The sequence below is a fragment of the Physella acuta genome, unplaced genomic scaffold, assembly GCF_028476545.2.
Source record: "Physella acuta isolate Inbredline_101_S28 unplaced genomic scaffold, ASM2847654v3 ptg001459l, whole genome shotgun sequence".
In the NCBI taxonomy this organism is placed as follows: Eukaryota; Metazoa; Mollusca; class Gastropoda; family Physidae; genus Physella; species Physella acuta.
In genome coordinates this window covers 32,885-55,679 of record NW_026732974.1, presented here as the reverse complement: position 1 = coordinate 55,679, position 22,795 = coordinate 32,885, and the positions used below count along the sequence as shown (strand labels likewise).

At 36.5% G+C, this 22,795-nt stretch overlaps 1 protein-coding gene across 1 annotated transcript; it reads right to left on the bottom strand.

The window, feature by feature from the left end:
• Positions 1-3,105: 3,105 nt before the first annotated feature.
• Positions 3,106-22,336, bottom strand: LOC131928065 (uncharacterized). Its single transcript, XM_059283976.1, has 9 exons — positions 22,285-22,336; positions 21,166-21,287; positions 19,951-20,053; positions 14,698-14,814; positions 13,181-13,375; positions 9,268-9,359; positions 7,251-7,347; positions 6,025-6,222; positions 3,106-3,401 (listed from the first exon to the last, which is right to left on the bottom strand). The coding sequence occupies exons 1-9, from the start codon at positions 22,334-22,336 to the stop codon at positions 3,106-3,108; spliced, it is 1,272 nt and encodes a 423-aa protein (XP_059139959.1).
• Positions 22,337-22,795: the final 459 nt, after the last annotated feature.

Here is a 22,795-nt window from a genome sequence, read left to right as displayed (position 1 = left end):
TACACCTCCCTGAGTCGGAAAAACAGTTTTGCAATCATGTCCGTATGTCTGTGTGTGTGTGTGTCTGTAAACACGATAACTTGAGTACCGTTACCGCTAGGTTGATGAAATTTCATATATATGTATTTTATCAAAATTGTAGATCCGTATCAACTTTTGAGCGATTCCCGATAACCGGAAGTGGTACTTTTTCTACTTTGAATTTTTCAAAGGCCTATAATTTGAGTACTATTTCAGATAGATAAATGAAATTTCAAATGTAAGTAAAAGATCTAATTCTCTACCTTCTGTCATATTTTGAGTAATTTCCGTTATCCGGAAGTAGTAATTTACGCTTTCTAAAAAAGCGATTTCTCAAAAAGCTAATGTAAATTTATAAAGTACTAATAATATTGCGCACTAGTATGCACATTTTATTTGGCGTTCACTTGGCGTGCAATTATTTTTTTCTACGAGATTTTATTCTATTTCAAAAAGTTTAAGTATTTAAAATGGATTAAAAATCATAATTATATCCCGAGTTCCCATCCGCTGTTGTTTTATATAAGAATATTCGAGAAAACTTAGGGGAGATCACTCCCGGTTTATTTTAATACATGTTAATTTCTATTAACGTACTCTAAGGAAACATGTATAAAATCGTATTAATTGTATCTTAAATTTAAATCAAATTACAGTTTATAATTTATATTTTAAAATCTATATATCATGGCCCAACTGTGGTCAAAACCTCCTATGGTCAAAGCTCCGCTGTGGTTAAACCACTTATGGTCATAGCACCTGTGGTCAAAGCACCTAGGACCCGTCCACCATATTATTTTCAACAAAAGTCCGTATCTTTAAGTTCTCCATATATCGCTGAAAAGGCTGACGACGTTGCCAAAAATATTGCGGACAGAGAGAGAATCGCGCACATGGGCGTTTATATATTAGGATTAATATATTATATTAAATAGGCTGGAATTTATAACGAACCGTAAACTTTTTTGTTTTTTTTTAAATTAATTTTTCTTTTATATTTAATCAATAACCCTAGCAATGTTTGTATAGGTGCCGGTGTTTGATTTTTTGAAAGGTGTCCCTTTATTTAGGGGATCCAAAAATTGTCCTATTTATTATTGATAAGCTGCAGTATAATGTATGTCAACAAAATTGAATTGAAGTATATTATAATAAACCTACCATTTTCTGACTTTCAAGCAAACCGTACAGTTAAGTATTCAATAGATAGAATATATTGTTTTAACAAGCTTACATAGATTATATAAAAGTTCTATTATAGTTATTATGTAATGAAATTTAGATCTTTTTATTGTGTTTTTCAAGCATGTCTTAGTTACACTTGGTTAATTTAGCTATTTAAGTGGAAGTTATTTCCCTTGAATAAAATTTTGGTGTTTGGATTTTCAAATAAGAAATAATTCGTTGCTTAACTTTACATTCATTTCAAATTCCTGCACCGTAGATTGACCGCTTAAATATAAATACAAATTTAAGTTATTATTTGCTATTGTAAAAATTATATAGATCTAGACAGGGGCGTAGCGAGATAGGAGGGCGGGGGTGCGGACCGCACCGGGTGACACCATTTAGGTGGGTGACACCAAGGCAAAAAATAGCAAAATATATAGAGAAAAACATGAGGGGGGGGGGGTCGCAAATCGAAAATTTGGGGGGGGGCTGCAAATCGAAAATTTGAAGGGGGGGGGTGCAAATCAAATGTTTGAGGGGGGGGTGCACATCGAAAACTTGAGGGGGTGGGTGCAAATCGAAAGTTTGAGGGGGGGGGGGGGGGAATGCGAATCGAAAATTTGAAAGTTTGTCCCAGGGAAGGGCCGCTACGCCTCTGGGGGGTGACACCATTAAGTGCCGCATCGGGTGACACCCGACCTCGCTACGCCACTGGATCTAGAGCTTAAGTTCAAAACAAAATAGTTTGGTAGGTTTTTTTTAGCATTATCAAGTTGAAAAACAAATACACCAGTAGCCGTTGTAGATTGCAATACTTAATTTTAGTAGACATACAGTTTTTGTCGTAAATTAAACATCTGATTAATTGTCTTTCCATGTTTTTCACCCTCTCCTAAACGATTCATATATAACAATTTTAGACTGGATTCTATAACGTTTATAACCTTTTATTTTTCAAAACAAAAACGTTACATAATTACACAATATAGACATTTTACAATTAGAAATAAAGACAGTCAAGCTTAAAAAAGGTAAGTTCCGTTCTGGAACTCACATTGGGAGGTCTGCAGAGAGTCCAAAGCGGAGGGGGTGGGGCACTTAAAATTATCTAAAGGGAGGGGGGTCTATGTCGTAAAGCACAACATAGACTCGTGGACTTAGCAACAATTTCAATAAAATGGATTATGCTTGTTAACTGGAATTGAAGAATTTAGTTCAAGCTTTTGAGACGCACGACGAGGCAAGTAAAATTTTATTTTGATGTCTACTTATAACGTGTATGCGGCTGATAATAAATAAATATGTCACTTTTAATTATTTTCTTATACATATGTTTTAGTAATTAATTTTTGTGAAAGGGGGCGTTTTAATAAGTTTTTCCTAGGGCACTAAATAACCTGGCGCTGGCCCTGGATAGCATATAGTATAGACAGTTGGATAGAAGTAGTAGTAGTAGACAGCACATGGTATAGATTAGTTAGTTAGAAGTAGAATAGTTAATTTATGTAAATAAATAATATTATATCTTGGATCGGACTTGTGTGTGTGTGTTAATTCCAAACTATAATCAGGCTGGTATCATCTTCATCACCCCCACCCTCACATTTGGTGGTGCTGCTTTTCCCCACCCTCACAACTGGTGGTAGATCCTCTTCAAAAAATCCCCACCCTCACATTTGGTGGTGCTGCTTTTCCCCACCCTTACAACTGGCGGTAGATCATCTTCAAAAAATCCCGACCCTAACATTTGGTGGTTGCTGCTTTTCCCCACCCTCACAACTGGCGGTAGATCTCCATTTATCCCCACCCTCATGCTTTTCCCCACCCTCACAACTGGCGGTAGATCATCTTCAAAAAATCCCCACCCTCACATTTGGTGGTGCTGCTGTTCCCCACCCTCAAAAATCCCCACCCTCACATTTGGTGGTGCTTCTGTTCCCCACCCTCAAAAATCCCCACCCTCACAACTGGCGGTAGATCATCTTCAAAAAAATCCCCACCCTCACACGTGTACTCACCAGTCATACACACGAAGCCATGGCTCTCCTCACACGTCCTGTCCTCCCACGTGACTCCCGTCCCAGACCTGCGCCAGGCCAGGCAATGTTCACCCAGACTGGACAGCTGCAGGGTGCCGCTGGGGATCGACTGGTTGCCGGTCACCCACCGGAAATACCGGCTCAGCTGGAGGTCATTGGCCCCAATCCATACTGTTTTGAGGAGCAACAATTTACTTTTTTAGTGTTGATTGAAGCCCTCGTCATAGCTCTAACAATTAACAATTTACTTTGATAGTGTTCATTGAAACCCTCGTCATAGCTCTAACAATTAACAATTTACTTTGATAGTGTTCATTGAAACCCTCGTCATAGCTCTAACAATTAACAATTTACTTTTTTTAGTGTTGATTGAAACCCTCGTCATAGCTCTAACAATTAACAATTTACTTTGATAGTGTTCATTGAAACCCTCGTCATAGCTCTAACAATTAACAATTTACTTTTTTTAGTGTTGATTGAAACCCTCGTCATAGCTCTAACAATTAACAATATTACTAAAACACAGCCAAGGCCCAAAACTAAAAAAATATTGATAGGCCTATGTTGTAAGAAATCATATTTAGAGGTTTTACAATACCTTTATCTCTAAACAACATAAGTACATAAGTTGTTAAGACAAGACCAGTGTCGTTTCAAGTGTGAATAGAAAATGGCTTTGTCTTAAAGGTCAGATTATGCTTCTATATACTTATTTGTAAAGGTTAATTAAACCTACATTTTTAGTAGATGTCGTTAGTAAAACAACTTTGTAAAAGTGTTTTTCTTTCACGTCTTTTTACGTATAGTTCTCACAGGTTAGAGGTAATGTGTTTCAGTGACCACAGCTAATTAATGGATACGCAGTGTTTCTTTTAGACCTCTCTTGGGGGGTGGTGGTGGGGTGAATGGTGTGTGTGTGGGGGGGGGGCTAGACTGAAAGATATACTGGGGGTAAATTGATGAGCTGTATACCCAGTTGTCTGAACTATCTGAACTATCACACCATGATGTTTACAGTGAGATCCTATATACTCAAGTTAAACAAAGCTCTAAATTAACAAACACTGAATCGACGAGAGTCTCTGTCTACATCTTCTATTGTCCACCAACTTGACATGTTGGTAAACCAAAGCACTAACCGTAATCCGTTGTTTGCAGGTAGCTGTTCAGTTTAGCCTGAATTAGAGAGTTGTTGGGTTCAACTAGGTGTGAGTTGTGTTGTAAACACCATTCCTATCAAGTAAAACCAAAACACCGAATTAACTTAATTCAAGCATTGTTTTAATGATTATCATCATGTTACAGACTGTATTATTTCTGTGAATTGGATAGAATTTCTTCATAGGACTTCGCATGTGAATAAACAAAACTGTACACAAGATTTTTTTAATAATCATTTAACTTACAAAATAAATAAGCTCTCATACGCGCGTTAATGTATGTGTATGTATGTATGTGCAGAGGCGTAGCGAGGGGGGCGGGGGGTGCAGACCGCACTGGGTGACACCATTTAGGGGGATGACACCAAGGCAAAAAATAGCAGAGTATATGGAGAAAGTTTGGGGGAGGGGGGTGCAAATCGAAAGTTTGAGGGGGTGTAAATGGAAAGTTTGAGGGGGGGGGGGTGCAAATCAAAAATTTGAAAGTTTGTCCCCGGGAAGGGTCGCTACGCCTCTGGGGGGTGACACCATTAAGTGCCGCACCGGGTGACACCCAACCTCGCAACGCCACTGTGTATGTGTGTGTGTGTGTCTGGTTTGTACGTGAGCACTTTTTGCAAGGCTGATGATGTAACCACAACTCACCTGCGCATCAAACCACGTCAAGTTCGTGTTATTATACAGAAGACATTGGCCAGATACGTAGACACTTCCTGGAAGTGTTTCTTGACATGGGTTTGAGACCACTGGAAAAAGTAACATATTTTGACTGTCTGCTATTCAAAATATATATAATTCATATAGAAACTTTACCAAAACATTCCGCGTAAGTAAATTGTGCACCACTAAGCTAAACAAAAGCCTAAAAGACCATGTAAAGCGAGAAAAAACACTTTTAACCTATTTATTAATTTACATAAACTTGGAGTTAAATCTAAACCGTATTTTCCGCTGTTCTAGACTTTAAAAAACATTTAGTCGACTACTGCTCAAAAATGTATTCGAACATTTACTCTAATTAAGAGTAAATTAAACTTTATATTTACACTTCTACGTCAATCATATTTTTCTCAACTTTACCGATAGAGGTTCAACCATAAGCCTTACAAGTCAAACTTTGAACTTATTTGTCGAGCTTTGATTTTATGGAATTTAGAGATATCTACTAGATCTTCCAAGCCAAACCTAACCTTGACAATACCAACATAACCTGGACCTTAATAACATAACCTTGACCTTATCAACCTTACCTTGACAACCTAAAATTGACCTTACCAACATAATCTTGGCCTCACAAATCTAGCCTTGACCTTACCAACCTTATCTTGACCGTACCTACTTAGCCTTGAACTTACAAACCTCATTTTGACCGTACCTACCTAACCTTCACCCTAAGAACCTTAACTTCACCGTACCAACTTACCCTTGACTTTATTAACCTTACCTTGCCCGTGCCTACCTAACCTTGACCTCACCAGCCTAACCTTGAGCTCATCAACCTAACCTTGACATTACCAATCTTATCTTGACCTGACCAATCTAACCTTGACATCAGTAACCTAACTTTGACCTCAACAACCTAACCTTGACCTCAACAACCTAACCTTGACCTCACCGACCCAACCTAGACCCACCTCTCTGGCAGACGAAGCTCTTGTTGTTGACCCTGGGCTCGTCGTTCAGGAACCCGAAGTTCAACATCTCCAGGGCGCCCTCCGTCCCCAGGTTGTTGTCTGGCATCTCAAATCCCCACCAGTTGGTCCGGATGGCCGTCTGGGTGCCGGCCCAGAGGAACTTGCCCTCCTCCTTCAGGTCACTTCCTCCCACCCATACTGGAGGAGGGGTTAGAGAGTTAATAGAGAAATAATTAAGCCACGGCCAAACCCACACTAGAGGAGAAGGTAGATAATTAATAGAGAAATAATTAAGCCATACCCCACCCATACTGGAGGAGAGGTTAAATAGTTACTAGAGAAATAATTAAGCCATACCCCGCCTGACATTATAGGAGCCGTTAGATAATTAATAGAGAAATAATTAAGCCACGACCCCACCCATACTGGAGGAGAGGTTACATAGTTAATAGAAACATAATTAAGCCAAGATCCCACCCACACCGGTCGATAAGTAACTCTATGGGGTGGGCGATAATCGTGTCATATACATCAGTACAATACTAGACTTACTTGACCTCTGAGGGGAGGGGGGAATGGGGAATGGCTGGGGGGGGGGGGGGACAAGCGTTACAAATACAGTACAACAGTAGACTTACTTGAACTCTGTTCAAACTGTTATCAAACAACCCCCCCCCCCCCCCCCCCCGCCACGCCTCGCTGCACCTAATTAAAACATATTTCAACAGTTATAAGCCCCCACCATGTCCCCCCTTGTTAAAGCCATAAAAAAATTGTTATATAAAGCCCCTTACCCGACCCCCACCCCCACACTGTTGCAGGTATTTTTTTTTAATTCCCCCTCCCCGACATACACACTGTAAAATAAATTTAGACGGAAACAACATTCTAGCCTTTTTGTGTTAAGATTTCCTCAAACTAAAATAACGAAGATCTAACTGATGCATTGCAGATTAAAAAGTACCCTTTCGAACCTAACGGCTCATTGGGCTGGTGAAGTAGAGTTTCAATAAGAAGGGATAGTGTTGTCAGTGCTATGCCCAGCTTTTTTATTACTTTCCTTAACCTAAACCAGGTACCCATCAGAGCTGAGTGGACTCGGGAACATCCTGCAGTTGTACTCTCTAATAAACGTACACGCTGGTCGCTGTCCACTATGCATGAATACCGAGCCTTGTTATTCAAAGTTGTCGATTGTGGTTTAACTAAAGTCGCATCAAACTTACTGTATGAAGTATTTAACAGAGGAATAGATCGCAGGAAAGTATAGTCTCGATCAGTCAACAGCTCCATTAGTGTTCCGCCTCTTGCTTTACAGTATTGCTGCAAAAATAGATTTCATGTTTCAGTGAATAATTTCACAGGGGTTTCTTTCAGGCCCCTCTTTTGAAGGCACTACCAACTCCCCACCCCTCCCCCCACCTCTATTCCCACCCCTGAATACGTACAGCGACCCATAACGAAATAGAAAAATACATAAATGCATATCAAAAACTACTCTTTATCCAGTGTCATATTCGAACCCCACCCCTTCCTTCTCCCGAAAGATTAAAATCCCACCCCCACCCCCACCGATTGAAGAACCCTACCCCACGGAAACAAATGTTTAAATGAAACATAACTCACAATCATCAATCTGTTTATCCTCTGGTTTTAAATATTTTCTTGTACAATTGTTCAATCATTTTTAAATGTAAAAGAATCTCAAAGAACTAAAAAGAAACATTTAATTTCTTTTCATCTTGAACTCCATTCATGCAAAAAATAAGCATTGATGTACATAGAGTATTGTATTTGTTTGATGAATAAAATGGTCTTATCCCCTATATATTGACTGCTTTCAAGTGTTTTCAGTTAGACGAACAAAATTTCTTTCATTATAACCAATCGACAAACGAATCTTACTATTGTTAAAGTATATGTATTACTGTGTTATTACTTCCTTATAATTATGGTTTCTGTTTTTTTAAATTTTCCAACAAGCTTATTATTTCGCGTACTTTAAAATAGGGTTTCTTTCAGATATTCTACTCCGGCGTAGAGGGATGGAAACTTGAAATTTCCGGCAGGACACCAAAAAAAAATATTCGGAGAGGGCGGACAATGGTTGAAATATATATGTCTTATATAATTATGCATCTCTTTTGTCTTAGCGAAGAGAGGGTGGACATTATTAGATGGGGGGCGGGGGTAAGGGATCATTACCCCTCCCCATGTAGAGGTGCATAATGAAACTGCTATACAACCAGCATTTCGTTGCATGTTGCAGTTGTAGTTTTATTGCCAACTATTTGGTTAAATTTCATTTTGTTATAGAATTTTTTGCAGCGTGTTAAACTATTGTCGATTGGTAGATCTACACTTAAGTTAGGAGGCATGCTTTTACTGTTTGAAAACAGCTGTATGTATATTCTAGTGGGGCATATCATGTAAAGATCATCATCTTTTCCAGTTCGTGCCCAACACACATGGGGCAGATGAAGTGAAGTTAATCTGTTTCAGAGACCTCGGCATATGAAGAGACAGTGTGGTCAGCACAATGCCCAGCTGCCTCCGTTTTACTTAAAGTAAATTAGGTGCCCATCTGAGATGGGTTGACTCAGGGACATTCTACTGACTTGAACCCGGATTCGTACTCGAAACTTTCGGGTTATCAGTCTATCTCTCTACCGATAGACCACGTCGTCCCATCATGTAAAGATAATATACTATCATTTTCCATGCTGATACAACACAACTACATTATACTGTCGAATGATAACATGACACATGCACGTGAATATCCGGCTAGAAGAGGGATTTGTTGACCATCCAGGATATACACTGTACACACAGTGTGTAGTTAGACTAGACGAACCGTAAACACAAAACCAACCTACCAATGCTTCTGCCCACTGTGAAGTTGTATTCACAACAGTGTAACACTTGCCGTTGAAGATTATATAAGATAATGAGATACTGTGTGTAGTAAGACTAGACCAACGGTAAAAACAAAACCAACCTACCAATACATCTGACCATTGTAAAGTTGTATTCACAACTGTGTAACACTTACCGTTGAAGATTATACCAGATGATGAGATACCGTGTGTAGTTAGACTAAACCAACCATAAAACCAACCTACCAATGCATCTGCCCATTGTAAAGTTGTATTCACAACTGTGTAACACTTGCCGTTGAAGATGATACCAGATAATGAGATGCCATGTAGTTAGACTAAACCAACCATAAAACCAACCTACCAATGCATCTGCCCATTGTAAAGTTGTATTCACAACTGTGTAACACTTGCCGTTGACCATGAGACCAGATGAAGAGCTACAGCTGTTGTTGGCTGGAAATACAGGACAAGATTAGATCATATTGTTTAAGATACGTCAACATATGACATTAAACTTACACATAGAAGATGTCATTTCGCTATAAATAAAATATTACATTAAACTTACATATAAAACTGTCTTTTAAGATACGTACATTAAAAATGACAATAAACTCAGTGGCGTAGCGAGGTCGGGTGTCACCCGGTACGGCACTTAATGGTGTCACCCCTAGAGGCGTAGCGACCCTTCCAGTGGACAAACTTTCAAATTTTCCATTTGCACTCCCCCCTCAAGTTTTTCTCTATATATTTTGCTTTTTTTTGCCTTGGTGTCACCCCCCCCCCCTAAATGGTGTCACCCGGTGCGGTACGCACCCCCCCCCCCCCCTCGCTACGCCTCTGAAACTCACATATAAAACGTCGTTAAGTTATAAATAAAATATGACATTAAACTCCCATATATAACATGTTATTTAAGATACGTACAAAATATGACATTATACTCATATATAAAACATGTCATTTATGATACATACAAAATATGACATTATACTCATATATAAAACATGTCATTTATGATACTTACAAAATATGACATTAAATTCACATACAAAACGTGTCATTTAAGATTTATAAAAAAACTAACATTAAACTCACATATAAAACATATAATTTAAGATACAAACAAAATATAACATTAAACTTACATATAAAACATGTCATTTAAGATACATACAAAATGGGGCATTTAAAATTACCTACAAATAAGACACATACAAAACGTGAGATTTCTGTGACAAAAAACAATAACTTGAAAGTTTCATACAAAACGTAAGACTAATCAACTACATACAAAACGTAAGATTTATCAACTACATACAAAACGTAAGACTTATCAACTACATACAAAACGTAAGACTAATCAACTACATACAAAACGTAAGACTTATCAACTACATACAAAACGTAAGACTAATCAACTACATACAAAACGTAAGACTTATCAGCTACATACAAAACGTAAGACTTATCAGCTACATACAAAACGTAAGACTTATCGACTACATACAAAACGTAAGACTTATCAGCTACATACAAAACGTAAGACTTATCAGCTACATACAAAACGTAAGACTTATCGACTACATACAAAACGTAAGACTTATCGACTACATACAAAACGTAAGACTTATCAGCTACATACAAAACGTAAGACTTATCAGCTACATACAAAACGTAAGACTTATCAGCTACATACAAAACGTAAGACTTATCGACTACATACAAAACGTAAGACTTATCAGCTACATACAAAACGTAAGACTTATCAACTACATACAAAACGTAAGACTTATCAACTACATACAAAACGTAAGATTTATCAACTACATACAAAACGTAAGACTTATCAACTACATACAAAACGTAAGACTTATCAACTACATACAAAACGTAAGATTTATCAACTACATACAAAACGTAAGATTTATCAACTACATACAAAACGTAAGACTTATCAACTACATACAAAACGTAAGATTTATCAACTACATACAAAACGTAAGATTTATCAACTACATACAAAACGTAAGACTTATCAACTACATACAAAACGTAAGATTTATCAACTACATACAAAACGTAAGACTTATCAACTACATACAAAACGTAAGACTTATCAACTACATACAAAACGTAAGATTTATCAACTACATACAAAACGTAAGATTTATCAACTACATACAAAACGTAAGACTTATCAACTACATACAAAACGTAAGATTTATCAACTACATACAAAACGTAAGACTTATCAACTACATACAAAACGTAAGACTTATCAACTACATACAAAACGTAAGATTTATCAACTACATACAAAACGTAAGATTTATCAACTACATACAAAACGTAAGACTTATCAACTACATACAAAACGTAAGATTTATCAACTACATACAAAACGTAAGACTTATCAACTACATACAAAACGTAAGACTTATCAACTACATACAAAACGTAAGATTTATCAACTACATACAAAACGTAAGATTTATCAACTACATACAAAACGTAAGACTTATCAACTACATACAAAACGTAAGACTTATCAGCTACATACAAAACGTAAGACTTATCAACTACATACAAAACGTAAGACTTATCAACTACATACAAACCGTAAGACTTATCAACTACATACAAAACGTAAGACTTATCAGCTACATACAAAACGTAAGACTTATCAACTACATACAAAACGTAAGACTTATCAGCTACATACAAAACGTAAGACTAATCAGCTACATACAAAACGTAAGACTTATCAACTACATACAAAACGTAAGACTTATCGACTACATACAAAACGTAAGACTTATCAGCTACATACAAAACGTAAGACTAATCAGCTACATACAAAACGTAAGACTTATCAGCTACATACAAAACGTAAGACTTATCAACTACATACAAAACGTAAGACTTATCAGCTACATACAAAACGTAAGACTTATCAGCTACATACAAAACGTAAGACTTATCAGCTACATACAAAACGTAAGACTTATCAACTACATACAAAACGTAAGACTTATCAGCTACATACAAAACGTAAGACTTATCAGCTACATACAAAACGTAAGACTTATCAACTACATACAAAACGTAAGACTTATCAGCTACATACAAAACGTAAGACTTATCAACTACATACAAAACGTAAGACTTATCGACTACATACAAAACGTAAGACTTATCGACTACATACAAAACGTAAGACTAATCAACTACATACAAAACGTAAGACTTATCAGCTACATACAAAACGTAAGACTTATCAACTACATACAAAACGGTAGACTTATCAGCTACATACAAAACGTAGCGTTCGGGGACAAACTTTCATTTGGCGCCCCCCCCCCCCCCATATATTTATTTATATTTATAATTTAAAATAGCAGCTATAATTAGCTTATTTTGGCGCCCCTAGGGTCGGCGCCCGGTGACATATGTACCCCCCCCCCCCCCCCACCCCGTCGCTACGCCTCTGTTTCCTTTACTAACTTAAAAAAAAACCATCAGGAACGATGAAATCGTGATCCCTCTATGTGTATTTATGATTTAAACTTAAAATACAGATTTAATTGTTCAACGGTACAGCTAATTGCATAGAATATTTAACAATGTAGAACACAATAGAATGAACCCGGGAGAAATGTGAATTGTTTTATAAACAGTTTTGAAAGAAAGGGCTAATTATACATTTTGAGCTTCGTACAACCAGACGATTAGACGAACAATGCACACCGGATATCGATCAATGATCAGACTAGCTACCGAACACGCACACTGGGTATCGATTTAGTTATTTAAAACTACAACTATGTGTATGTCTATTGTCTTTCTCTGTTTGTTATATTAAAAGCTTTAAAAATATAAACTTAAATATAAAAAAAATAAATTGAACATTGAACAAAATAAAACCTTAGATGTAAAAAAATATAAAAAAATAAAAACAAACCAAAACACCATTCGTGTTATTTGCACAAACCCTGATGAGTTTCCGCTTATTCACATCCATGTTATATAAATTGGACGCCATCTTTATTAAGATCAGTGTTTCTTTCAAATATCTCATCACGGGGAGGGGGGGGGGCTTATCCCCTCACCCCGAAGCATGTCTACCGCCCGGTAGTTTAATCCGTTATACAATATACTGACAATCCCTAATGGGATCTGGTTTAGCGTTACCCATGTTATACAATACTCGCACGACCCCTAACTAGATCTGTATCGTTACATTCACGAGCATGTCACGCGCACTGACTCACGTGACTGGCATATAAAGGGCAGCAAGTCCCCGCACTGCCCATCGTTCAGGCATGCCCCGGTCTCTGCCCTCACGCAGTTCTCTGCCCCTCCAAAGTTGTTGGGCTCGTAGTAACACCAGATGTTCTGTGGGATGGGCACTTCCGGTGCCAGAGTCCAGTTGTAGGTGCCGGACGAGAACCGGCCACCAAGCCACGCTGCCAGAGAATTTAATTTAATCAAAATAAACTTAAACATTATACAATTAAGGAAATTCAGTTTAATCAAAATAAACTTAAATTGTAAATAATTAAGGTAATTCCATTCAATCCAAATAAACGTAAATATGAAACGATTAAGGGAATTCAATTTAATCAAAATAAACTAGAATAATTGAAAATTAAGAAAATTCAATAAGTATTAACGTAATTAATAAACACTTAAGAAAATTTAATTCAATCAGTGATAACTGCAATTTGTTTTTAAAACTAAGACAAATTTGAGTCTCCTTCTTCGTTGTTCATTGAGAGTCAATACTAACTTAGATAAAATATGACAAAAAGAATTCAGTTCAATCATATTAAACTAAATAAAATACAAGTAGGCCTACTTATGACAACTAAGGTTAAATGAGCTATTTTTGGGGTCTCATCATTCATAGGATTCTCGTTGTAGAAAAGATATGTGATTACAAAAAGAAAGCAATTATCTGTTTATATCTTGATAATAAAATACTAGTAAATGTAAAAATATTATTTGGCTAAAGAAACTGGTGAGCTCTTGTGTTAATGAGAAAGGATGTTTAGTTTGACTGATAAATTTAATGGTTAAATCTCTATGCAAAAAATAAACATTATTTTGTGACTTTACGTTGTTTCTTTTTTTAAAGCTTTTGTCAATAATGAGCTGTTGTCAATAATGAGAATACACACTAGGAAAATGTCCTACATAGACCCATGGACGAACTTAAGGAACTAACCTACACTAACCTTGTAGAAGAACTGAACTGAGGCGATCATACAGGTTCTCACACATCTCATATACACACAAATAAGTACTTCTTTTTCTTCTTCGTTCTTAATTTTAATTTTAGTGTTGGAAGGTATCCCCTCCAACACAATTAAGTATACGTATCAACTGGTTATGCACCATTGAGGCCAATGACTCCGATTTCAGCCTGCTTTTCTTTTTTGGATTTGCTTCCATAGCATATGCCCAAGCAAAAGGCAGCAGTTGTTTGCTTTTGGAGTTTTCTCTCCTAGAAGAGTGGCTGTTCCCAGCCAATGAGCCTCATCTGCCCGAGGGTTTAAACTCGAGACTTTTCGGTTTAGCAAACACGAGCTTTACCGACTCGACCACGCCGACCCCTACAAACTAACACAACTCACAGCACGAGGATCGAACATTGACAGGTCACATAGTACAAACACCTCCACCACCCCCCCCCCCCCCCCACCCCCGCCACCCACCCGTCACCCCTTCACTCAGAGACTATACTAAAAATAAGAACGAAGAAGAAGAAGATTCATACACTAGTTACCTGGCTGCCCATTGGTCACCACCAGATTTTTCACAACACTTTTTTCTTGTTCGGACAACATTTCAGCCAGAGAGCCACCAGATATAGCAACAGTACAGAAGTTCTGGAAATAAGTATCTGTGGTTGTTTAAACACGTTATACTCGGATATCTAAGCCCTAAACTGGAAAAAGTATCTGTGGTTGTTTAAACACGTTATACTCGGATATCTAAGCCCTAAACTGGAAAAAGTATCTGTGGTTGTTTAAACACGTTATACTCGGATATCTAAGCCCTAAACTGGAAAAAGTATCTGTGGTTGTTTAAACACGTTATACTCGGATATCTAAGCCCTAAACTGGAAAAAGTATCTGTGGTTGTTTAAACACGTTATACTCGGATATCTAAGCCCTAAACTGGAAAAAGTATCTGTGGTTGTTTAAACACGTTATACTCGGATATCTAAGCCCTAAACTGGAAAAAGTATCTGTGGTTGTTTAAACACGTTATACTCGGATATCTAAGCCCTAAACTGGAAAAAGTATCTGTGGTTGTTTAAACACGTTATACTCGGATATCTAAGCCCTAAACTGGAAAAAGTATCTGTGGTTGTTTAAACACGTTATACTCGGATATCTAAGCCCTAAACTGGAAAAAGTATCTGTGGTTGTTTAAACACGTTATACTCGGATATCTAAGCCCTAAACTGGAAAAAGTATCTGTGGTTGTTTAAACACGTTATACTCGGATATCTAAGCCCTAAACTGGAAAAAGTATCTGTGGTTGTTTAAACACGTTATACTCGGATATCTAAGCCCTAAACTGGAAAAAGTATCTGTGGTTGTTTAAAACACGTTATACTCGGATATCTAAGCCCTAAACTGGAAAAAGTATCTGTGATTGTTTAAACACGTTATACTCGGATATCTAAGCCCTAAACTGGAAAAAGTATCTGTGGTTGTTTAAAACACGTTATACTCGGATATCTAAGCCCTAAACTGGAAAAAGTATCTGTGGTTGTTTAAACACGTTATACTCGGATATCTAAGCCCTAAACTGGAAAAAGTATCTGTGGTTGTTTAAACACGTTATACTCGGATATCTAAGCCCTAAACTGGAAAAAGTATCTGTGGTTGTTTAAAACACGTTATACTCGGATATCTAAGCCCTAAACTGGAAAAGGTATCTGTGGTTGTTTAAACACGTTATACTCGGATATCTAAGCCCTAAACTGGAAAAAGTATCTGTGGTTGTTTAAAACACGTTATACTCGGATATCTAAGCCCTAAACTGGAAAAAGTATCTGTGGTTGTTTAAACACGTTATACTCGGATATCTAAGCCCTAAACTGGAAAAAGTATCTGTGGTTGTTTAAACACGTTATACTCGGATATCTAAGCCCTAAACTGGAAAAAGTATCTGTGGTTGTTTAAAACACGTTATACTCGGATATCTAAGCCCTAAACTGGAAAAGGTATCTGTGGTTGTTTAAACACGTTATACTCGGATATCTAAGCCCTAAACTGGAAAAAGTATCTGTGGTTGTTTAAAACACGTTATACTCGGATATCTAAGCCCTAAACTGGAAAAAGTATCTGTGGTTGTTTAAACACGTTATACTCGGATATCTAAGCCCTAAACTGGAAAAAGTATCTGTGGTTGTTTAAAACACGTTATACTCGGATATCTAAGCCCTAAACTGGAAAAAGTATCTGTGGTTGTTTAAAACACGTTATACTCGGATATCTAAGCCCTAAACTGGAAAAAGTATCTGTGGTTGTTTAATAAACGTTATACTCGGATATCTAAGCCCTAAACTGGAAAAAGTATCTGTGGTTGTTTAAAACACGTTATACTCGGATATCTAAGCCCTAAACTGGAAAAAGTATCTGTGGTTGTTTAAAACACGTTATACTCGGATATCTAAGCCCTAAACTGGAAAAAGTATCTGTGGTTGTTTAAACACGTTATACTCGGATATCTAAGCCCTAAACTGGAAAAAGTATCTGTGGTTGTTTAAAACACGTTATACTCGGATATCTAAGCCCTAAACTGGAAAAAGTATCTGTGGTTGTTTAAACACGTTATACTCGGATATCTAAGCCCTAAACTGGAAAAGGTATCTGTGGTTGTTTAAAACACGTTATACTCGGATATCTAAGCCCTAAACTGGAAAAAGTATCTGTGGTTGTTTAAACACGTTATACTCGGATATCTAAGCCCTAAACTGGAAAAGGTATCTGTGGTTGTTTAAAACACGTTATACTCAAAACTACTACATTAGCGTTCGCTTAAATATTATTTCTATTGTGTGATCAATTCATTTTGATTATGTACAGGTAAACGTATACACAATAACATTACACCTTTTATAACAGTGCACTTAAAAGAAAAAGAAAGAAAACGATTTTTTAAAATGTTAAATGTAACAATGTAGTCCCATTTAGAGTACTATAAAACAGCGTGAATTAGTCATCGTGTTTTAGTAATAGTGTTGAATTACCATAATTTATTTTTATGATTATTGAATTGTAGTGTATTGTTTTATATTTAATGAAAATCAATAAAGAAACGACATAACAATTTGACAACAACAAACTATGTCAGAAAATATTGCTTAATTTGGACCAAAAATTAGTCCATATATGCCAACTAGAAGTGCATGTTCTATGGAAAATACTGAAAGAAGAAAATAGAACCTGAGCAGAGTCCCAGTCTCTCAAATAGTTGAACAAACTAAAGCATTTCTCTCGTTCATAGACAGCATCTTTATACGGGAAACATGGATCTGTAGGGGTGTCTTGTCTGGAATCTAATCAAGGATATATATATATAAATAAATGTATATATATATATATATATATATATATATATATATATATATATATATATATATATATATATATATATATATACATATATATACATATATTTATGCTTAGGGGCCTATATATATATATATATATATATATATATATATATATATATATATATATATATATATATATATATATATATATATATATATATATATATATATATATATACATATATATATATATATATATATATATATATATATATATATATATATATATATACATATATATATATATATATATATATATGTGTGTGTGTGTATGTATATATATATATATAAGCATGCATTATATATATATATATATATATATATATATATATATATATATATATATATATATATATATTTATATATATATATATATATATATATTTGCGTGTGTGTGTGTGAGAGAGAGAGAGAGAGACGTGCGGGCATCAAATAGCGAAATACAGTTCCTTGGGTATATATACTTTGATTGTTTAATACAAGTTATAAACTTTTATGTTAGGCGTTTCTACAGAACTCCCTATACCCTATTGGCCAAAATCCTACCAGTGCTTCTATTATGTGAAACAGTGTTTCTCCCAGACTTTTTTCTCAGGGTGGGGGGGGCAGAGTTTCTTCTAGGCATCTCTTCGGGGGGGGGGGGGGCATTGCCCCTCCGAAAAATTTATACCACCCCCCCCCCCCCCGAACGAAATGAAATTTATATAATTTATATAGAAAATATATGCTTTTAACAGTGTCCGCCCCCCCCCCCCCCGAAGAAAGTCTACCGCGCCCCCCACCCCCCGAAAATTTCAAGTGCCCCCCCCCCCGGAGAAAAAAGTCTGGAAGAAACACTGGTGGGGGGACGGACTAAATTTTCGGGGGGACGGGGGACAATAGTAAAAGTATATATTTTCTATACATATTTCCGTTTCGTTCGGGGGGGGGGGGGGAGGCGGTAGACTCTTCGATAGCGGGGGGGGGGGGGGTTTCTCCGGTACCACTCCCCCCCCCCCTCCGCCCCAAGATATGCCTGGAAGAAACACTGGTGTGAAACGAACAACACATATCGCTGACGGTTGTACTCCATACTTATCTGGCACACAAAAGGCAACTGTTCTGTACACTTCCTGTCGGCCATCACCCCCTGTGACGAAATCGTGACGCAGTCTTGCCCCGCTATGTTATCTGGTTGGCCGACCGCCCACCAATCAGAGCGGAGGGTCACTCCTGACGTCAGCCATTTGAAGGCTCCAGGTGTTGTGGCGTCACTGGCACCCACCCACACATCTAGTCACAGACAGACAAAAACATTGTCAGGTTGATTGAAGGTTTACGGGGTTCGTCCATAAATGACGTCACACTCCAAGGGGGGGGGGGGGATGGATGGGGCATCTTGTCACACAAAGACACAAACACCATCAGGTAGATTAAAGGCAGTGGCGTAGGCAGGGGGGGGGGGTTAGGGGGGTCATAACCCCCCATAGACCCCTCGGTATATAGAAAAAGTATGAGGGGGTGCAAATCGAAAGTTTGTCCCCGGGTAAAAATTGGACCCCCCCCCATTGAGACGATCCTGGCTACGCCACTGATTGAAGGTTTACGGGGTTCGTCCATAATTGATGTCATACTCCAAAGGGGGGGGGGTGTTGTCACAGAAAGGCAAAAACATCGTCAGGTAGATTAAATGCTTAAGGGGTTCGTCCATAAATGACGTCACACTACAAGGGGAGTGTGGGAGGGGTGGGGTTGTCCGAAATTACAAGAAGGATTGGGGGGGGGGGGGTAGGGTTAGCATTAAAAAAAATAATGTAAGAAACTGAATTTTATTCGTGGTTTTGAGTTTTAGAAAACTGTTTTAGTAAACTGTGATGGAAAATTATTAAAATACTCTATGTTGAGCGAAATCAGTAAATTTGTTAGAAAAACAAATCGTTGTTTTAAAAACAAAATTCAAATGCAATTTTGAGTAGTGGTTGTAGGCTTAGAAGGATGTCATTTTAGGGGTGGGTGGCTTTTTGTGACGTTGTGTGACAGAGGGGAGGTAAAAATTATCCAAAAAAAACGTGACGCCATTTAAAGCGGATCCGTAACATCCCTTACAAATAAGTTTAACATACAACACACAAAAATTCAAATATCGTTAAACAGCGAAACAACAATTTCCGAGAATAAAAATAGAAAACTCAGAAACTGAATCGGTTGAGATCAATTATAAAGTTGTTTTTTTTTTTTTTTAAATTTAGAGTTTTATTAGAGTAATGGTATTTTCACACTGCGGTCGTTAAAGAAATACTTTCTTGTTTTCCCTTGTATAATGACATAACACACCGCAGGACGTTACAACCCCCCCCCCACACCCCCACCTCCCAAAATAGTAACCCTAAACAAAACCACTCTAATCTGTTTATATCAATGACGTACAGTTCACACCCTTTGACGTGATGAGACTTTGAAGTCCCACTCGATCTTCCTCTGTCAAAATCTCAATCAGTTTTCCGCCGTAAAGTCTTGTTTTACAGAACGCCTGCAGAAATGTTTGAAAAAAATTCACCACTTAATTAAAAAAATAATTTAGAACTGTAAATTCATAGAATTTATTATATAATATTTTCCTAAAGAGTATTGTTGTTAGGGAAACGACTGAGTGTATTACGAAAAAAAATGTAACAAAAGTCTGTCTCTGAAATAATACACTATAACTAATGTTTAAAATTGTATATATGTTAGTTTTAAATTCTTACCTTTTTCCATGTTTTTTTTTACTTTCTCGTATATACGAAGTATAGAGAAAGTCTTGTAATCGTGCAAAAAAAAATCGAGATTTTTACAAATCTCGACGTTTTACATCTCACTGTTACGGAAAAACATGATTTTGCAATCTTGTCCGTATGTCTGTGTGTCTGTCTGTGTGTCTGTCTGTCTGTGTGTGTGTAAACACGATAACTTGAGTACCGTTACAGCTAGGTTGATGAAATTTCATATATAAGTATTTTATCAAAATCGTAGATCAATATCAACTTTTGAGCGATTTCCGATAACCGGAAGTGGTACTTTTCCTACTTTGAAATTTTCAAAAGCCTATAACGTGAGTACTATTTCAGATAGATAAACGAAATTTCACATGTAAGTAAAAAATCTAATTCTCTACCTTCTGTTAAATTTTGAGTCATTTCCGTTGACTGGAAGTAGTAATTTACGCTACTTCTGATTTCTCAAAAAACTAATGTAAATTTTTAAAGTAGTAATAATATTGCGCACTATTATGCACTTTTTTATTTAGCGTTCACTTGGTGTGCAATTCTTTTGTCTACGAGTTTTTATTCTATTTTTAAAACTTTAAGTATTTAAAATGGATTAAAAATCATGTATATAGCCCGAGTTTCCATCTCCTGTTATTTTATATAAAATATTCTAGAAAGTTTAGGGGAGATCACTCCCGGTTTATTGTGCTAAGTTTTAGTGTTGAAATTTTTAAAAATAATCATGAATTATAGGGTATCAAAAATTATTATCTCACATATGAATATCATTAACTTTTTGGTCGTAGCTAGATATCACAAATCGTGAACTGAAATCAGTTCAAGGTTCCAGATATAAATATTTTAAAATCTTGAAGTACCTCAACCGTATCCTTACCTCTGCCTCCTGCCATTTAAACTGGACGTTGAAAACTTTGAGGCAGTAGCCGTTGACAAACGTGAAACCGTCAAAAAGTTGGCAGGCATCATCCGCTACAACAGCTGAAAACATCAGCAGTGCTGGAAGTAGAATTAGACGTGTAGACATTGGCTAGATCTGGAACTTGGTGCTTGGTGACCATTGAATCAGCAGCGGCTTAACTGACGACTATATGAGCTAAAATACTACTGAGTGTATATTCTAGGCTACCCTTCACCGGATAAGCTAGGCAACCATTGAAAATTTACGTTGGTTTCCGTTTACCATCTTAGCTAAGCTACCACTAAACATATGGTAAAAAAAACTTTGACAAAAAAAGCAAGGCTACCACTGACCATATGACTTAGGCTACCATTGACCAAATAACCTAGGCTACCATTGAGCAAATAACCTAGGCTACCATTGAGCAAATAACCTAGGCTACCATTGACCAAATAAAAAATAACCTAGGCTACAATTGACCAAATAACCTAGGCTACCACTGACCAAATGAGCTAGGCTACCACTGACCAAATAGGCTACCATTTACCGAAAACCTAGGCTACTACTTACCAAATAACCCAGGCTAAAACTAACCAAATAATATATGCTACCTCTAACCAATTAAGCAGGGCTACCACAGACAGTAGGCTTGTTTAATACTTACAAAATGAACTCGGCTAACATTTACAATACGCGGTTGTGCTACCAACATCATTACTTTTAATGCTATCACAACAATAATCGTTTGACCATCATAAAGAGAGTTTAACTACTGTTAACCAAACAAGTATTGCTACTACTATCAATAAGAAGCTAACCAATTAAAATAATAATTTGACTTTACCTGACAATGAGAGCTCAGCTGACTATACAAGATTTTAAATAGCGCTAAATACTAGCATTCATAAAAAATGATTTAACTAGAAATTACTTCGTACAACTAATTTTTAAAAAAATTTCAACTAATAAAAAAAAGAAAAAAAAACATTGTTGTACTATAAGTTATTACAAAACTAATTTTTAAAACAACATTGGTATAATGTCATGTGTTTAATGTATAAGTTTGTTTTAAAGTGTAGATAAACACTTACTTACCTAGGTAAATAGTACAACAAAGCAGTTCTTTATCTGATCCTTTAATAACCATTTTAGTAACATAAGAATAGAACATCCCACCGATCAACACTCCATTCAGGTGAACATTTTGGGAAAATCGGCATAAATCAGATTAAGTGTATGCACTTTTTAAATAAAATATATATTTTATTGATTTTTAACTACTATGACATATTAAGCATAAAGGGAGATCATTCTTGCTAACACTCCAACCGATGGAATGTAATTTAAATATTGATCTCCTCTAATGAACAAAACAGCAAATATGTTCGTTTATTCTAGTCCAACTGTTACATAGATCACAAGAACACAAATTTATTAAACATTTTTCCTTAACAGATTCAGTACAATATTTTTTTACACTTTATTCAAGCCCTTTGAACAGAAATTATTTTTTTTTAAAAAAAGGCATTTTTTTTTTCCTTCGACAATGTCTCTAAGAAAGTCCTGATCAATGTTAGTGTTTGCTTGGATGAAATATTTCTCCGTG

Bases quoted from the DNA above. Each gene is read 5' to 3' on its own strand.
- LOC131928065 (XM_059283976.1), bottom strand. From the start codon at position 22,336: ATGGTTATTAAAGGATCAGATAAAGAACTGCTTTGTTGTACTATTTAC. The intron at 14,815-19,950 runs GTACGTCATTGA...AAACAACCACAG, and splicing joins CACGTCAAAGGGTGTGAACT to ATACTTATTTCCAGAACTTC. The intron at 3,402-6,024 runs GTGGGTCTAGGT...TCCTCAAAACAG, and splicing joins GAGCTTCGTCTGCCAGAGAG to TATGGATTGGGGCCAATGAC.